This window comes from Peromyscus californicus, unplaced genomic scaffold (genome assembly GCF_007827085.1).
Source record: "Peromyscus californicus insignis strain IS unplaced genomic scaffold, ASM782708v3 Scaffold_6__1_contigs__length_162567912, whole genome shotgun sequence".
Taxonomy (NCBI): domain Eukaryota; kingdom Metazoa; phylum Chordata; class Mammalia; order Rodentia; family Cricetidae; genus Peromyscus; species Peromyscus californicus.
The window spans coordinates 87,488,459-87,506,639 of NW_026294584.1; the positions used below are offsets into that span (position 1 = coordinate 87,488,459).

The window sequence follows — 18,181 nt, forward strand, 5'->3', positions numbered from 1 at the left end:
TGAGTGGAGCAGAGACAGGAAAGACACTGGGGCTGAAAGTTCCAGGTTCAGTGGGAGACCCTGCATCAAAGAAACACGGTGGACAGTGACGTAGGAGATACAGATACAGGTAAAGGAGAACGTGCAACACTCTCCTCAGGCTTCCCCACATACCTGCAGAGACATGTGCACATATACTGTGTACACATACATACATGCACACATACATATACACACACACACGCATATGCATATACACATACTCAGGCACACGTGTACACACACACATACAAACACAAAGTGTATGTGGTGCATATTACATGCCTGTATGTATATGTAAGAGGGGCGTTTTCTGAGAACTTCTGGTGTAAGACGGAAATGCAACCCCAGAGGATGAAAGCATGCTGTCTGTGGGCCAGATGACTTTCAAGATGGCTTAGGGCACGGGCTTGACTGCTCTTGCATGTTGGGGAGAAGGCATCTTTGCCCTGCCCTTCTTTCCCTCTGTGGCCCATCTGCTGCATCTGAACAAGTCTTCGGTACAGCGTACCTGGGAGTGGGAATGTGGCTGGTCCAGGGGGAACCTCAATCCTCCTGGAGACAAGACCAAGGTCCTTACTCGGCTGAGGCAGGGGACTAGCCATGCTAGCTACCCTCCTGCCTCATGGCCCATCCACTGGTCACCAAACGTTATAGGTCTGTGGTTTTGAGTCTGGGACATGAGAATAAAAAGACCAGACTTCGGCCGCAGCTGTAGGACAACCTTAGAGTGAGTCACAGCCCAGAAATGCAGCGTCAGGGGGAATTACAACTACTGGAAATACGAGAAGAGCTCCATAAATGGGGAAGTCAAGGCAATGCCCTGCTCCTTGTGATTTGTAAATGTTGTAAACTTTATCACAAACAGCAAAAATGAACAGCTCTCCACACTGTTGCCTTGTATGGGCTCTGTTTCAGGGACACGGGGTAGAGAAGGAATTGGCCAGGAGAGGTAGCTGAAGCAAGGGCCACAGGGAGCTGACCCAAGAGACCAAAGGCAGAGAGACCTTGGGATGTCAGTCCCCTGAGAACTGTCAGGGATCTGGGATGTCAGTGGGCTGTGCCTGCTTCCCTGGGACACAGGGTGGGGTGATGTTTTTATTTGTATGTGAAAGGAAAATTGTGCCCCAGGATAGACAGGCATGCACCCAGGTCATTGCCGCTGAATGAGTCCGATGTCTCCATCAGCCCCAGGGTCTGGCTCAAGAGAACTAGAATTCCCAGGGGAGCCGGAGGCCCGGCAGCAGACGGTGCTCAGGGTTAGAACTAAAAGGAACTCTCTCCACTGTCGCAAGCACAGGGCTCCAGGAAAGAACCTTGTTCCGTGGGAAACCACAGAAAAGGAAACAGGGACTTGAGAAAGGACCGATGGTCTTGGGATGGGACTCGGCACCCCAGCCAGGATGAGGGTTGTAATAAGCTGGGTAGAAGCTACAGATTTCAGAGATGTTGGAAGAGTCTGCAGTGTGCCTGCTCTCTGGTTTCTTCTCCTTTTAAAGATTTATTTTCTTTCTAATGATGTGTCTATGTGTGGGTATGTGCATGTGAGTATGGTGCCCGCAGAGACTTTAGATCCCTCAGAGTGGAAGTTACAGGCTGCTGTGAGCTGCCCGGGGTGGGCACAGGGAGCCTAACTTGGGTCCTCTGCAAGATCAAGTGCTCTTCACCACAGAGTCATCTCTCCAAGCCTGGTAGGCCTGTCCCAACCTAAGCAGTTGTACCCTGTCCCTGCCCAGGGCCAGAGGCAAGTGCTCGGACTGTGCTCTCTTCCAGCCACCAGCAAGGCTCTCGCCATGGCTCTGTCACTGGCTGGTCCCTGGACATGGAGGTGAGTGTGGTACAGAGTGAAACTGAGAAAACTGTGTCGGGCACACTACAGTCCCCGGAAAGCCTCACATCACACTCCCCACATCCAGTCCCTAACACCCGACAACCCTTACCTTCTCCTTAGTGTATCCGCTTCCCCGTCCGGTCTCTATCCTAAAATGACCCACAAAGGAAAGGAACAAGGCCACCCAAAAGTGTTGTGCTGGCCTGGAAAAGACTTGAGAGCACAGAGCTTGGAGCCAGGCCATCCCGATTCAAGGACCGTCTCTGTTGATGACTGGCCCTGTCTCCTGGGGCCTTGCTTTCCTCATTTGGAAAATGACATTAATAGTAATCCGGATCTCACAAAACTCGTGGTGGGGGCTCAGGGAAGGATGAAGAAGGCGTCTCACAAGACCTGGCCAGCCCTGCTGAGCATAGCCTAGCTCAAGGCCCTGCTGGGGGTCCCTCACCAACACTGACTCTGAAGGACTCCCCACCCCTCCTTCCCAAGCCCCAGCTAATAACTGCCCAATGTCCTGCTCACCCCCAGAGTTCACTCAACACACACCAGTGCTTTTTTTTTTTTTATGTTGCAGCTTTTACTTCAATTTGAAGCAGATGGTTGCACACAGATGTGAACAGCTTCGGCCTCTGTAGCACATGGAGCAGGCGTTGGCTTTGAACGTGCCCCCTCCCCCCACATACTGGCCCATTCCCCTGGTCCCTTCCTAAGTCCAAAGGTAGCTGACCTACAGCAGGGTTGCTGCTGTCTTGTGTGCTAGCCTGAGCCTGGCGGCGGGTGAGCACCTGGCGGGGTAGGCTCTGGGAGCAAAGACCCTGGGACAGGCTGTCTTGGGGCATGTCCTGGGTGGGGTAGGGGACGATACTGCTTCTTCACTCGACCCCTTTCCTCTCTGCTCAGGAGGCCTGGAGTCCAAGAAGGAGTCGGGACCCAAAGAGTATCAGGCATGGCGTCAGAGGCCTGGATGGCTAACGGGAAGAGACAAGGATCTCAGACCCCACCTTCCACAGCCTGCCTGCCACGGCCCTAGAAAGCCCGTCTTGCACCCAGCCAGCTCGGGGTCCAGCACACACAGAGCACTGGCCCAGAGGGTTACGTGCTTCTGAAGGTCACCGAATGTCTGCTCCTTGCATGAGTTCCTGGCAGAAGTGCTAATCCGTCTTTGGCTTGAGGTGGACTTGGTCGGGCAGCAATGGTGTGGTTTGCGCTGTTGGGGCTTCATCCTGTACTTTCCTCGGACAATCTCTGTAGAATCTTTGGCAATAGTCTGCCCCACCAGTCACAAGGCAAAATCTGAAGTAACCCTGGAAGGCTGCAGGACAGCAGGAGACCGCTGAGAGGGAGGCAGGCTGCCCTTGCCCTGGTCCTGGGTGACCCTGAGAGCCAGTTAAGTGGGCTGAGTATCTGGTGGCATCTTGGAGAAGACAGGGAATGAGGCTGGCTGTCTTTCTCCTCAGGCCCAACTGGGAAGAGACCCACAGCAGTGTCCGTGGTCTAGCCTGTGGCAGGTCACTCCTGAAATAAAAAAAAAGAAAGAAAAGAAAGAAATTATCAGCAACATCCCCTGTTTACCCTCAAGCGGGATGCTGACACTCACAGAACATTCTGGAGCCATTAACTGAAACACTGCCTGGGTAGGATGGGTTTAAAGATTTGGACCCAAGACTAGCTGTCCCCAAAGCACACACTGCCCCCTTCTCTCCACCTCCATGAACTGCTACACTGAGGAAGTCCAAGCCCTTTTAAGCTCAGGGACACCTGGCACTGACATCATGAACCCCAGATTCACACTTTTGAGGGACATCAGAGTCAATCCTGATACTATAGGGTGCTGGAATGGGTGAACGGTGGGCCTTCCCTGGTTCCCAAGGAAATGGGTGTCTGTCCAGGACTCTTACCATCTCCCCACCCTGTTCAGACAAGAGCATGCCGCAAGTCCTGAGGCCCGTCAGCCGCCACCCAGGTGACCTGACAGTCACTTCTCCAGTTCGAGGTCTCTACCTCTGACAGATGGCTCATATGACAGATGAAGGACATCAAGAATTCGCCTCCCCCCTTTTTTTCTAAGTGGAAATGAGAATGGATCCATAGAATCCTAACCCAGAAAACAAATCAGCAGAGTTCTGTGATTCTAAACGTCATGAGGTGGAGACACACAAGGACCCGAGTCCTACTGTGCTATGCCACCTTCCCTGAGGAACCCGGGACAGTCTTGAGAACCATGAGTTATGGGTCAGGCCATCTCTAAGTCCCAAGCTTCCATGAGGGGCAGAAGAAAAGGACAAGCCAAGGACACACTGGGCATCAGCGTGTGTGTGTGTGTGTGTGTGTGTGTGTGTGTGTGTGTGTGTGTGTGTGTGTGCAGAGGCACATGAGGGTTCCAAGAATCTACCCAGAACAAGGGAAAACTACTCGGACACCTTGGTGCAGCTCCCTGTTCTGCAAGACTCCTGAACAAGCAGCTCACGCCGATGTTAAAGCAAACCATCCGTCAGGTACCACTGACATGTCAGGATCCTCCTCACATCCTGAGTCAAGGGTGAGCCACGCAGAGCATGGAGTGAGTGCCACACACCGGCAGTGCCAGGATTTGAACCCAGATCAGCCCTGTTTCTCCTACCAACAGAAGCTGCTCCTACTGAAGCCTGGCTTTGGAGAGCAAGCAGGAAGGAGCCAAACCATGAGGCTGGAGAGCTGCTAACCACAGACCCTTGTACGTCTTGCCTTGGAGGCCCCAGGACGTTGGTAGGAACACAGCCAAGATGTGGTCCAAAATAAGAGTTTGGAGCCAGGCTGGATGCAGGGTCCAAGGAGGATGAGTGAGCCAGGCCATGGGGGAGGAAAGCTGTCCAGCTAACGGTGGACAGCAAAGAGAAAGGAAAAGTGAGAGACGGGCAGGATTTTGATGTGGTAAATCCCAGGCTTGCATTCTCCCGGCTCACTGTGCATGGCTGGCCCCAACAGAGATCTGCTTTTTGTTACTGAGTCTGAGGAGAAGGATTAAGAAGCGGAAAGGAAACCCATGGGGATGGCACTGGGTCTGTGGTCCACAGCATGGTTTATAGCCACGTCGTCCCAGCACTGGCTGCCTGGGCGGGTCCTGCCATGAACTGAGCCTGGAGCCCCTTCTCATGCAGCTTGACTGTGGTCTGGAGACGGAGTGGAGGGCTGGAACCATTCTTCTAGCCACACTGCAAAGGTGGCCAGGGCAGCCCGGCTCCAGCTACAAGCCCTGCTAGCTCTCAGACTGAGTTGACGACAGAAGCCCAGCTCTGAGCATCCTACCCTAGACCAGCAAAGGAAGACGACTGGGCTAGCTTCAGTCTTCAGTTGATTTCTTCCTCTGGACCAATCAGCTGTGGCAGAGGGCAAGGGAGCATACACAGTTGCATACTGTTGCTTCTGGCTTTTCCGGCATGCCTGGTCTCATTGATGCGATCCGGTCTGTATGGCCGATGGATGAGATCATCACAAACAGACGCTACCCCTGTCTATTCATGGTGTGTGGGGGTCAGGACATCAGCTGACCCCCGTGGCGGCCTGTGGGCAGCTCTGTTCACTGAGGTCGCCCAGGTCCCAGCCCAACTCCAGCTGCCAGCACCATCTCTGCAAACACAGAATAAGCACAACTCCTCTCAGCCGCAGCCTCCGGGGTATCGCAGTTCTCTCGTACCACAGGATCATCCTCCATTCTCAGCTGGAACATGGAGCATTTGTGCAGCTACGACTGTCCTTTGGGGAATTTTTTTTCCCTAAGCTAGAGCAACCTCAGCCAGCTCACCGGTCACCTCAATTGGCTTCTCCTTCCCTCTCTGCTACTGTGTGTCTCTGACCTGAAGTCCTTCGCTTTTCCTCTCTTGATCACCTGGGTTATGCAGGGTCACCGAGTCACTTTGTGGACATCGAACATTGATTTCAGGCCAGTGAGATGGCACCAAGAGAGAAGGTGCCTGCCACCAAGCCTGATGACCAACCTGAGTCCACTCCCAGAAACTAAGTGTTGACAGGAGAAAACTGGCTTTCACAGGTTGTCCTCTGACCTCCACATAGGTGCCACTGCCACACACACACACACACACACACACACACACACACACACACACAGAGTAATTTACTATTGTGTGAATGTTTTGCCTGCATGCATGTGTGTGCACCACATGTGGGCCTGGTGCTCACAGCGGCCAGAGGCGGCACTGGATCGCCTGGAACTGGCGCTATGGACTGTGTGAGTCACCACGTGGGGGCTGAGAACCAAACCCAGGTCCTCTGTGAGAGTAACCAGTGCTCTTAGCCACTTAGCCACCTCTCCAGTCTCCATCTCCCTCCTAAGTTTTAAAAATTCATTGCTCAGCTACAAAGTCCACTTTACCTACTTCACCATTTTCAAATTATGCATTTTTTCCACATTTAAGCCATTTGGATACAATCTTCCACACGTGGGAAAAAATACCCAGTGAGTTTCAAATCTGGAGGGTTTTTTTTTTTTTTAATTATTATGTCCTAAAAAGAACAGGCAAATTTCAAGCACCTTTAGAAATCTACAATGCAATAGAAAAGTGGGGAGATGGAAGAATTCTACAAGAAGCACACTGCTGCCATCCTTGACCCTTCCACATCTGCTGCTGCTGGGACAGTGAAGTCAGCTCCGGGGCCTGGGCAGGTCAGCTAAGCTCTGCAACTAAGTGTAGGTTTCCACTTAAAAAATGGCATGTGTGTGTGTGTGTGTGTGTGTGTGTGTGTAGATGCACATGCCACAGGGCTCACGTGGCAGCCAGAAGACAGCGTGCAGGAGTTGGTTCTCTCCTTCCTCCTGGAGGGCACCTCAGGTCCTCAGGCTTGGAGGCATCTCACCTGGGACTGCTGAAGCAGCTCCCCGGCCCCTCCCCATTTCCTCTATCTTTAGGGCGCGTGGGTGTGTGCGTGCCTGCACAGAAGTCAGAGGCCAACAGCTGCCGAGCCACCTCACGGCCCAGGTCTGTGTTCACATCTGAGCCGGGAACTGCAGATCAGTTCTGAGCCATAGGCTTCTGGTCTCCAAATTTCTCAGGGAACTGGAAACAGGCAAGAGTCCACCCATCTCTAGCCGCTGCTGTCCCACCTGACATGGACACCACGAGGCAGGCAGAGAATTCGGGAGAAGTTGCAGGTAGCTGCCGTTTACTGAGGACAGGGACATGATAGGAATCTGTGGTCCCCGCTCTGTCTTGGCTGGGAGGATCCTCAGAGCTCCTGGGAGCCTAAAGGCATCCAAGCCATAGGCAAAGCCTTTGTGAGCCAGGAGAGCCAGGCTGGGGAGAATCTGTTCACTCTACCAGTTGTACCGAGTTGCTGTCACAAAGCAGCTTGGGGACAGGCACTGAGCTGGAGGCCCTGCCCTGCTTCCTGTCTCCTCACAGAAGAGCTGTCAACCCTGCCCGGTCCCCTGTACTCCCCGGGGCTGTCCCCCAAAGAGAAAGACATTGTCCTGGATTCCAGGTTAGTGTCTGTGACCCCCCAGGTCCCAGGCCCCTGGATCCAGAGTACTGGATCCAGCGAGCCAAGTCTTTCCTCTGCTGAAGCCAATGATTCAGGACAGACCTCTACGCCAAGGGATGGTATAGAGGTGGACTTTCCAGACTTTTCTAGCAGTAAGAAGCAACCGCCGTTAAACCAATGTTGGGAGTTGAGAGCCGGTGGCCCGGAAGACCCCTCACGGTGCTGATGTGTCAAAGTTAGAGCTGAGTCCCGGGCAACCTGGGCCGGCACTCATTGACTATGGGCTCTGGAGACTGATGGAAATATCCTACCCACGGACTTGCAGACTCCAGGGGGGACTATGGCTTGTGTTTTTGCTGACACTACCCTGTAGAGAACATTCAGTGTCTGCTCAAGTCCACCCTCTCGTGCCCACCAGCTCCCACCTGGAAAGAATGAGCTGTTACTCCCAACTCCACTTGACTTCCCAGTCCCCTCCATCTTTCTCCATCTTTTCTAGATTACTGTTAGTGGAGGCTGCTCGCCCCACCCACCCCTCCACTAACTCCCAAGGGGCACTGTCCTAGGCATTGTGATCTTCCCATGGCCTCGCAGGGAAGTGAGGCACTGGGGCTCAGTACCATCTTTTTAGAAAAGTGGTCATATGCTGGGAACCTCGTTGCATTCTCTTGCTCACACGGACAAAGACAACCCTTGGGAAATGGATGTTACTGCGTCCATTCAGCAGATGAATAAACAGAGGCCTGTCTAATCGCCCTGTTGCTGGAACTGTTGTAGACAGAGCCTGGGCCCTGGCAATCCTAACAAGTTAACTTCTGCCATCTGCCTTCATTGGGCCAATTAAACAGACCGTAGCCGTGAAGAAGAGAGAGACCTGGTAAATGTAGCCAGGCAGGGAAGAGGAACTAAGAAAAGAGTTCCAGTGACCCCCAAATCTATTAAATAGAGAGGAGTGAGGTGTAACAGAGCAGCTCTGTTAAGACGTGGCCCAGCCCATCATCGCCACCTCAGCTCCAGACTCGCCCTGAGAAGTGGTCTGACAAGCTGTCAGAACTGTGTGAAATCTCTTCCTGGGAGACAAGGCTTCAGCCTTTTCCCTCTCCTGGCTGGCGACAGGAGAGGCTGGCACACCCAAAGCTCGGCCCATAGCCTACAAGGAGCCCCCAGGGCCTGCAGCGGACTGCCATGCCACACAGACGCCTTCTCTCAGGCTGCCGGTCTGTTTCTCGGAGCTCTGCCTGCGTCTCCCTGAGCCAACTCTTTCTTGGCCTCTTCTGTGTTTGTCTCTCTAGGTCTGTCAGTCTGTCTGTCTTTCTTGGTCTGGAGCCCTGGAAGGGCAGGGCTGGTCCAGGCGAGGCTGTAGGGCACAGCGGCTGCAGCTTCCCAGCTGCCTCCAGTCCTGCGGCTCACTCACAGCAGCCACCACCCCCCACCACACCCCCCGGGGTTGGGGACTTTACAACACCAGGCTCGGGGACGGGAAGAGCTGGGTGGACAGAGCTCAGTCAAGTGGGAAAGCCCCACTCCTCAGTCTTCCCAAGTGGGCCTGACCTCACAGACACCCCATACGTGTGTACACACCCGCAGTCTCTGGGGAAATTCCAATTTCTTGGGGCTCAGTGTTCAAACAGTCTGACAGATAAAGGGGGGGGCACAGTGTCTCCTTAGAGACATCCCTCCCCCACCAGGTTGGTTACTGCTCTTGCCTCACATCGCGCTTCTCGGGAACAGCAGAGCTTGGCAGACCCTGGCTTTGGCCTGCAGATGCTTGTCTTTTTTTTTTTTTTTTTTTTTTTTTTTTTTTGGTTTTTCGAGACAGGGTTTCTCTGTGTAGCTTTGCGCCTTTCCTGGAACTCGCTTTGGAGACCAGGCTGGCCTCGAACTCACAGAGATCCGCCTGGCTCTGCCTCCCGAGTGCTGGGATTAAAGGCGTGCGCCACCACCGCCCGGCCTATGCTTGTCTTTTCTACAGTGGACAGGACCTCGGGTTCCTGAGCGGATCTGCCCTGAGATGGCAATCGCTCCGTTATTGTGTATCTAGCAACATCTCCCTTCCGAATCCTTCTAGCAAAGTGACGGGGGTGGGGTGGAGGGGGCAACGCCAGATAAACCAATTCACGCTGGCCAGGAGGCCTCTATAAAAATCCCTATCTACACCCAGAAAACACACATGAAGGAGCCTGACACCAATGGAGTGTGTGTGCATGCATGCATGCATGCAGTGTGTGTGTGTTGGAGTTCCATGAAACCATGGGGTTTTGTTTTGTTTGCGTGTTTCCTTATTTACTTACTTACTGAGATAGGATCTCACTAGTAACCTCAAACTTGCTATACAGCAGAGAATGACCTTGGACTTCTGTTTCTCCTGCCTCTGCCTCCTAAGTGCTGGGATTGCAGGCGTGAGTCAATACTCCTGGTTTATGCGATGATGGGGGTCAAACTCAGGGCTTCACGCATGTTAGGCAAGCACTACCAACCGAACTATCCCTAGCCTGCAAATGCAGTTTTAACAGGAGATACCCCTTTCCCTTGTCTCTTCTGATATCCTTAAGCCCATGCCTTAGCTAGAATCCAGAGCACTGTGGGATGTGGGGACAGGTGGGAACATCTCTTCAGGCTTTTTATCCTGACACCCTATAAGTTACTCCATAAAAGGAGGTTCCAGCAATATTAAGGAAAGGCTGAGAATGGGATGGGGGAAATGACTCTTTCCTTCCTCTCACAGACGTCCACACATGTGTGTGCCACGCGCCCAGCAGGCAATCCAGTACAGTGATTGAAGGTGCCAACCAGTGGCGTCAGGGAGTCTGTGTTCTGAGTCAGAGATCCCCATTCTACTAGCTGTAGGACCTGAGCGTGTCAGTTAACGTCTTCCTGGACAACTCGGGGTCAAGCCCATGAGCACCACCAGTCTGGACAGGCCCCTGGGTCCCTGCCACGCACAGAGCCCTTTGCTCCAACACTACATGGCCTCTGCTTCGGGGCCCTTCACCATCACCTTTCCACTTCTTCCCCGGTGACGTGGCCCCTGGCCAGCTCTGCACCTGCTCCCAGAGCTGGCCTTGCTGCAAGAGGTTGCTTCTGTTCTGCTGCTCAGACCCCAGCACCTGGGAGTCCAGGCCGCAAGGTCTGCATGCACACCAAGCACAGCGAACTCCTGTCCACACAGGGCCCTCCTCTGGATTTTTAGCTTTCACTTTTGTGTCCTTTAGCTGCTCTCCAGGGTGGGGCCTCTGTCTGGTTTATTCTTTGAAGTAATCCTAGGGCCTAGAACGAAGCTGATGGGGTGAACACCGAGACTGAGACTCATGTAGTCTTAATAAAAGCTCAGGGCCCTTTGGGGCATCTTCATCATTTCCTACTCAAAGATCAAAACAGAAGTAAAATTTTATGGGCGGACGGTGTAGCTCACTTGATAGGGTGCTTGCCTCCCAGCACAAAGCCCTGGTCCTATCCCAGCATGGAGAAAGTGGCTGGGCTGGAACATGTCTGAAATCTCAGCTCTGGGGAGACAGAGGCCGGAGGATCAAAAGTTCAAAGTCACACTCCACTAGAGAGAAATCTGGAGCCATCCTGGGTTACATGGATCAAAAACGTACATACATAATTAAAAATTAAGATTAACGTATTATGTTGGGGAGGGTACAAAGTGGTCCACTTTTGTAAATAACCCTTCGGGTGCCAATCCGTGTCCTTCCTGTTCAAGTTTAGGGACGGGCAAGCAGGAAAGGAAGGTGTGAAGCAAGGCTACCATGATGGGAGGGGACTCCCAGAAACGCCTGTCACCCCCAGCCCCGTTCTTGGTGGGCTCTGAGCAGCTCATGTCTGCCCTCCCTGCCACCACAGGGCCATCTCTAAGGGCGCTTGAACTCTGGAGGGAGTACTTCAAACCATCAACTAACTGCATTCTGAAATGCCCCTTGTTCCCGTCTTGAAAAATGGTATAGTCTTCAGGAAACCTCCATCTGATACTGACAGATGTGCAGTCCTGCACACCTGTGCACAGCGCGCAGACGCAGACACACACACACACACACACACACACACACACACACACAAAGGGGTGGTAGTGCACAATGACCAGACTTGGGAATAACCCAGGCTAGTATGACACTTGGCTTCTCCTGGCCACTTTTCAGATGGGCCAGCCCTGTCCTCCAGGACCCCTTCTGACTTCCAGTTGAGAAAACCTTTTCACAGCCATTGTGCCCCCGAGTCCCCTGCCCCCTGAACAGCGGTATCTCCATTTTAGGAGGAGGAATTCTGCCTGCTGAAGGCAATACCCACGCTCAGAGCATGCACAAACAAGGGTGTGCTGAAATGCAGACCCCTGTCCCCAGAACCCACACTGCTAAGCAGTCCAGAGGGAGGGTGTGTCAAAGGGTGGTGGTGGCAGCCTGATGTACCAGCCTGCATGGGTCCTGCCCAGTCCTGCCCTGCTCTGGGCCTGGGTGACTTTGTCATCCCATACCCCTCAATAACAGAGATTCCAAAAGGTGGTAGGATCAAGGAACTATTGATGTGAGAAGATTCTGCAAACTGCAAAACACCTAGTAACTGTACAGAGGTGTGAGGTCACCGGGGAGCTGGCCACCTATACTCTGAGAACCTAGATGCCACCAGCTGAAAACGAGGCTGGGACACCAGCTTTGTAAGGATATGGTTAGGATGAAGTGAGCTAGGGAAACAGTTTTCTGCCATGGTGGTCAAAGTTAGAACACAAGGTTGGCCCCACTAAGAAGAAAAATGCCCTGTCACAATTGGAGTCAATTCTCCTGGGTTGACCTATGTGGGGGCTACTCTGCTGCTCTCCCCATGGACAAGCCCTGATGGTTTTCTTGGGTTCAAAGAGAGCCACTGTTCAGGGAGGGCAGGAGATACCTAGGCAGAACCGACTGCACTGAAGAAAAGATGCCTTCATCTGGGTCTTGTCCCCACCCAGATTCTGGATGCCCTTTGAGGTGGAAGCGCTTGAGGCTACAGCAGCCACTGTGTAGTCATGAGGAAGAAAGGAAAACCCTGGATCCCCAAAGCTGTTCTACAGGCCCCATGAGGAAACTGGAGTAGGGGTCCAGGAGGGCTTCCTGGAGGAAGTGAGCCTTTCACAATGGGTGGGAGTGAGGCAGAGCTAGACCAGCTGAGAGGCTGGGGTGGTTATCATAAACAAGGCTAGCATACACGCAGAGCAGGCCAGGAGCTCTGGGACACAATGAATAGGTGGCTGGGGCTGGGCCGGCGGGGGTGGCGGCGGGGACAGTCAGGTGTCCTCTTGAGTCTGACTTATGTCTCACCTATGGAGAATACCTGGGAATCCTGAATGGGTGAGTGAAGCTGCCGGCCTGGCTCCTGCTCAGCATCTGGGATGGGTCCTGGGGGAGTGCTGGAGTCTGAGCTGCTTGGCTGCTGGCACAGGACTGGGATAACCATGAATATCTTAAAGGAGGGACTGGCCCCCAACTCTGTCCTTTAGACACACGTATACTGGGAAATCAAGGAGGGGAGGGTTCTTTTTTCTCCTAGAATCTGTTATCAGGCCTGCTGGGGTGGGTATAAAGGGGACAAGCAGTTCCAGGGCCGGCCAACACACTCTGCCCATCAGGGCTAAGCAGTGGGCAGGTAACCCCTCCCCAAACCTTGTCCTCTGGAAACCTAGAACTAAAATCAATGCCTGGTCACTGGGCCAGTTCCACCTTGTCCCCAGGGGCATAGGCTCAGCAGTCACTATTCTTTCCTAGGTCCTCCATACCTCTGGCCTCAGCCAAGCCTAAGATTCTTGAACAAGGTCTCATGGTCCCCAAAGCACCACTGAGACCCAGTCCAGACCAAATACCCATACACCCCCACCCCCACGGAGGCCACACAGGGAGGACCCCAGGACTGGCGCCAAGCCCCTCTGGACGTGAGATTAATGGCCCTGAAATTATGGTAAAATAAACCTTTGGTCCTGCCCTATCTGCCCAGCTCACCGTGGATGGGAGAAAAGCAGAGGGTAAGGCAGGAGAAAAGGGGGAGAGGTTTGAAGAAAGCTCAGAAGAAATGCAACGCGCTCTCCAAAGGCCCAATGGTAGGCGTGGGGAAAGCAGGCCACTGGCAGTCCTTTCACACTGCTAAGCGAGGAGCTGATGGCTCTGGGGTCTTGAAGGGACAGTAGGGAGGCAGCAAACGGCAAAGAAGTGCAGGGGGCTGAGGAAGCAAAAGAGAACTCCACACTGTCCCCGGCCCCACCCCATAACTGCATTAACACCAGAGGCACCCTGCCCTACCCTACCAAACAGTCTTGACCGGTTCGTTCCCTGTCCCAAGGGGTGCCAGGGAGACGGGAGGCCCTGCTCTTCTCGCTTTTCATCCCAGCTGCCAGCCCTGCCCCAGAACCCCACAGCCCTGGACAGGCCACCTGGTGACTGTTCCCAGAAGGTGCCCAGATTCTGAGCAGACATGTCCCAGAAGCCTCTGGCGGCAGTGGCAGCAGCCGGTTCTTTAAAAAGACTTCATGTCAGGCTGCAGTCAGCTGTGGGGGCCCAGGCACCGGGGTGTTTCTGGCTACCACTGTTCTCCCAAAAGCTCCTCGGTGCTGCCTTCTGATGAGCCCGTGGTGGGGTCCCTTCTGCTGGTCCCACCCCAGCACATGCTTGCTTCTGCAAGCTGGGGTCAGTCAGGGTAACGATGGGATAACTTCCCACCTCCATGTTCGTTAGCACTCCGACGATGACAAGTTAGGACCGGGACTTTTGGAGACACCTCAGCAATGAACAGGTCGGGACCTAGCCACGCTAATCCAGGTGTGTGTGTGTGTGTGTGTGTGTGTGTGTGTGTGTGTGTGTATGTGTATGTGTGTGTATGTGTGTGTGTGTGTGTATGTGTGTGTGTATGTGTGTGTGTGTATGTGTGTGTGTGTGTATGTGTGTGTGTATGTGTGTGTGTATGTGTGTGTGTGTATGTGTGTGTGTGTGTATGTGTGTGTGTGTGTGTGTGTGTATGTGTATGTGTGTGTATGTGTGTGTGTATGTGTGTGTGTGTGTGTATGTGTGTGTGTATGTGTGTGTGTGTATGTGTATGTGTGTGTATGTGTGTGTGTGTATGTGTGTGTGTGTATGTGTGTGTGTGTGTATGTGTGTGTGTATGTGTGTGTGTGTATGTGTGTGTGTGTATGTGTGTGTGTGTGTGTGTGTGTGTGTGTGTGTGTGTGTGTCACGTGGGGGACAAAGGTTAACATCAGGGTATCTCCCTCACTTCTGTACACTACCTTCCTTTCTTTTTTGAGACAGGGTCTCTCCCTGAGCCCTGCCATTGAATCGACGACGCATGCTGCCACCCTTGACTTTCTACTCCGATCCTCACTCTTGCACGGCAAGCACTTCACTTACTGAGAGCATCTCCCCAGCTGCTGCCCTCCCATTAGACTCCCCGACCTTCTTGCTTGCCAGTCTCTTCCAAACCAGAGGGAAACAGTCACTTCCCACTACCCTCGGGGTTAACAGCTTTGAGACCAAAAAGAAAAGCTGACAGTATCCTAGGAACTAATTAGGTGGCCTTCAGGTACTCCCAAGGAGGAAGAAATGACACCTGGTGTCAGAAAAGGAAGAAAAAAAACACACTGAAGGCAAACAAGGGCGTGGGGGGTGGGGAGGAATAAAAACCCGAGATAAAAAGTCAAGAGCAAACAGCGGCGGCGCCTGAGAAACACGAACTGCGGCCGCCAACTTTTACGGCATCCAGCCCTGTTATTCATAAGCGAGTTTCCTCTCACAAAGAACCTTTTGCACGGTTTTCGCTGCTGCCTCCAAACCAGCTGCTCGCGCTGTTGTATCCTGAGTGATGATGAGGTTCTGAAAGGGCTTTTTGGGAACAGATGGCCAGGGGAGAGCTGGGGAATGTGCCAGCGGAGGGCCGGGCGGGCTGCCAAGGCCTGCGGTGACTGAGTTCTTGGGCTTCCAACTCGCGTGCTTTCCCTGCCCTCTGCCCTCCGTGGCGCCAGCAGGCCTTCCCAGCGAGCGCTCGGAACATCTGGAGTCTGGGGTTGCCAGGAGGGGGGGCGGGCGGCCTGGAGGGGGGGACCCGCTGTTCCTGCGGAGCTCCCATAGACTCGCAGCCAGGCCCGCCTCTCGCAGCTGCTAATCAAAACCACAGCACCGAATGGGAACCAGGCGGCGCTCCCAGCTGCAGCCGGAGGCCGCCAGGCGACTTAACCCGGTGTCAGGCCTCACTGGCGGCGCAGCCCTGGGGGTGCTCGGAGCTGATGACACCCCCGCCCCCGAATCCCGGCCCACCCCACTCCTCGCCACCACCAGCGGGCTATTGGCTCCCTGCAGCTAAATGGAACCTCCACGTGCTGCAGATGCCTATTTACATAAGGGCTCCAAGTGGGTAGGGCACAGGACATGGGGGGGGGGGGGGAGCTGACGCTCCTGGGCAAGTTTCAGGGGAGAAAGAGCTTGCAGTTTTCAGCCAAAGAAAGAAAACCTACTTCTTGGCCCTATGGCCCAGGGCCTTCTCTTGGCCTGTTTCCATTCTGTGCAGAGGGGGCATCGCTCCTGACTCCGGGGGTATTATTAACAAGGGGTAGAGATGGCGGGCGCAGTGTCTGGTGCACAGTGGGCCTCACCATATGGCTGGTGTCTGTTGATGGTGGTCTGTTTATTGGCATTCTTCAGCACCAAATGTTGCCTAGGTTCCTTGGTATAGATCCGTGCCCTTTGAAATCTAGGATTTATGGACTGCCGGCTTGCTGGCCTCACTTTAAAGGACAGGACCAATGCTTCAGATTCACATGCTAGAGACTGGAGAGTCCTCATCTGCCGGCCCTGCGGACCTGCCCTTTCCTGAGATGTTCCTTCCTAGGGCTGGATACGAACTTGTCACCTTGTCGCTGTAAATTCAGAGATTCCCTTTCTGAGAAAAGGGTAGTCCCTTTCTGACACACGGTTTTGTTTATTCCCATCAGAACAGGAAAGGTATGGCGTTCTTGCCTTATGGTGAAGAGACCTCGGGATCAGAGGCACCAAGAAAGAAGTACCGCTGCCAGGACTTAAAACCTAGTCTAGCCCCCAAGTCCTACATTTTGTTTACTTCAGAGCTAAACACAAACATGCCAGAGATGGCTGCGCTCTTGAGAGGTGTAGGGCTCCGGGGATTCCGCCCAACTCTACACAGACATCTTTCTGCAGCATCCATGTCCTAAGCATGGCGGGTTCCTAGAGCACAGACCGCTTTCATGTCCGCGCATGCGCATTGCTTCTCTCTCGCTACCATTGAGGCTCCTGAGTCTTCCTTCATATCCAGCACTGCAGGGTGAAAGGCAAGAGTTGTGATCCACGGGGCTGGGACCGCGGCACCTCAGCCTCGACCTCACCTCAGACCACCCAGGGAACATCATAGGCCCTTGCAAGGAAAGCCGGCCCAGCTCACCTGGGAGGCCCCCCAAGCTAATGATCCCACCAACCCAGGCCCTGCCAGACTTGTGGCCTAACAGTGTCAAATGTGAGAGAAGAAACGGCAGCTGAAAGAACGCTCCGTGTTGGAACAGCTGGCGACAAACATCTATGTAATTGGAATGCCAGAAAAAATAAATTGCATCCATTTTTATGACTGGAGGGGAACTGGGTAGTGGTTTCTTTCCCACACACCTCTCTTTTTTCCCAGCATAGATGGACTCTACAGGCTTTGAGAGCAAATGGCATTTAACTCAATGACTTATCCTAGAGGATTTGGACTTGAGGGCCACGCTGGCCTGCCTGTTTCACATGGGAAGCAGTCAGTGCCTGGAGGGGCTGTACAGAAGGGGAGAGCCAGGCACAGTGCAAGTGACCACTTCCGAGGCAGGTTGGGGACACAGCTAGGACAGTACCCTCAGTGGGTGCGTGGACCCACACAGAGTTGAGGGAGCTGGACCCAGCCGGGGAGGGGCTCTTGAGACTATACCACAGGCACCCAGACTCTATGAACAGACCACACAAGGACTGTTCAGGACTCAGCCACCTAGATAGGAAGCAACCGTGAACACCCAAAGCTCATACTGACTCCCCCCTCTCTCCTACTGAGGACCACCCAAAACCAGTCTGCCCTTGGTCCGTCCCCAGAACTGACAGTCTGGTACTCCACCTGCCATCACCTTAAAAAGCTCCCCCTACCCCCAGGTGGCAGTGGACAGCGGAAGGATAAAACTTTACCTGCTAGAGAGGTCTCAGACTCCCGGGCACCCACACCAAGAGGCGCTTCTCCACTTCCTAGCCCTACGTGCCAAACAAGCAGGCTGGTACCCTGGCTTCCTCCAGGGATTGCTGCTTATCCTGCCCTCCCGTCCTACCCCACTGTTCATGAGCAACTAAGGCCGGGACTTAGTGGCCATTCATTACCAAGACTCAAACAGCTCCATGGATGTCAGCAGGAGATGTTGTAACTGAGCTACCTGAAATCCCTGGAAGAGGGTGTTCTAGACTAGGGGTACTGGCTCTCCTATTCCATAGGTTGGGCAGGTCCCACAGAGGCCAGGTATGAAGGAACAGGTCAGTCCTCCTCGTTGTTCGGTCTTCCCCTCCTCCTGAGAGGCTCCCAGAAGCCGCCACTACAGAAACTGACTCTGCAGGAGCATGGCTCAGGGCCAGGTGCTCAGCTGCTCTCTCTTCAGCAGAGTTGGGACAGCCCTCCCTAGACCCTTCCCTCCTTCCCTGTCTCTGCTGAACGGCCTCTCATAGGGCTCCCTGCATGGCCAGGGCGTATGAGTCGGGTCAAAGCTCAAAGCTAGAAAGGGAGAATGGCTGGTGAAGGGCTGTGATGGACAGAGAGGCACACCTGAGGCCTAGGGAGTGGATCAAATTCAGTGTTGACTCTGTTCCTAAGGCAGACCTGAAGGAGCAGGGT

General features: G+C 53.8%; 1 protein-coding gene and 1 long non-coding RNA gene across 2 annotated transcripts in view; one reads left to right on the top strand and one right to left on the bottom strand.

The window, feature by feature from the left end:
* Window positions 1–2,430: 2,430 nt before the first annotated feature.
* Window positions 2,431–18,181, bottom strand: part of Atoh8 (atonal bHLH transcription factor 8) — a 33,606-nt gene continuing 17,855 nt past the window's right edge. The window contains exon 3 of the mRNA XM_052719028.1: window positions 2,431–3,364. Within this exon, the coding sequence (XP_052574988.1) occupies window positions 3,359–3,364 (6 nt within the window). The 3' untranslated portion in view covers window positions 2,431–3,358. The remainder of the gene's footprint in view (window positions 3,365–18,181) is intronic.
* On the top strand, window positions 14,509–16,914 carry LOC128098218 (uncharacterized). The gene is made up of 2 exons (XR_008214167.1): window positions 14,509–15,684; window positions 16,266–16,914. It is a non-coding gene; the product is annotated as an uncharacterized LOC128098218 (long non-coding RNA).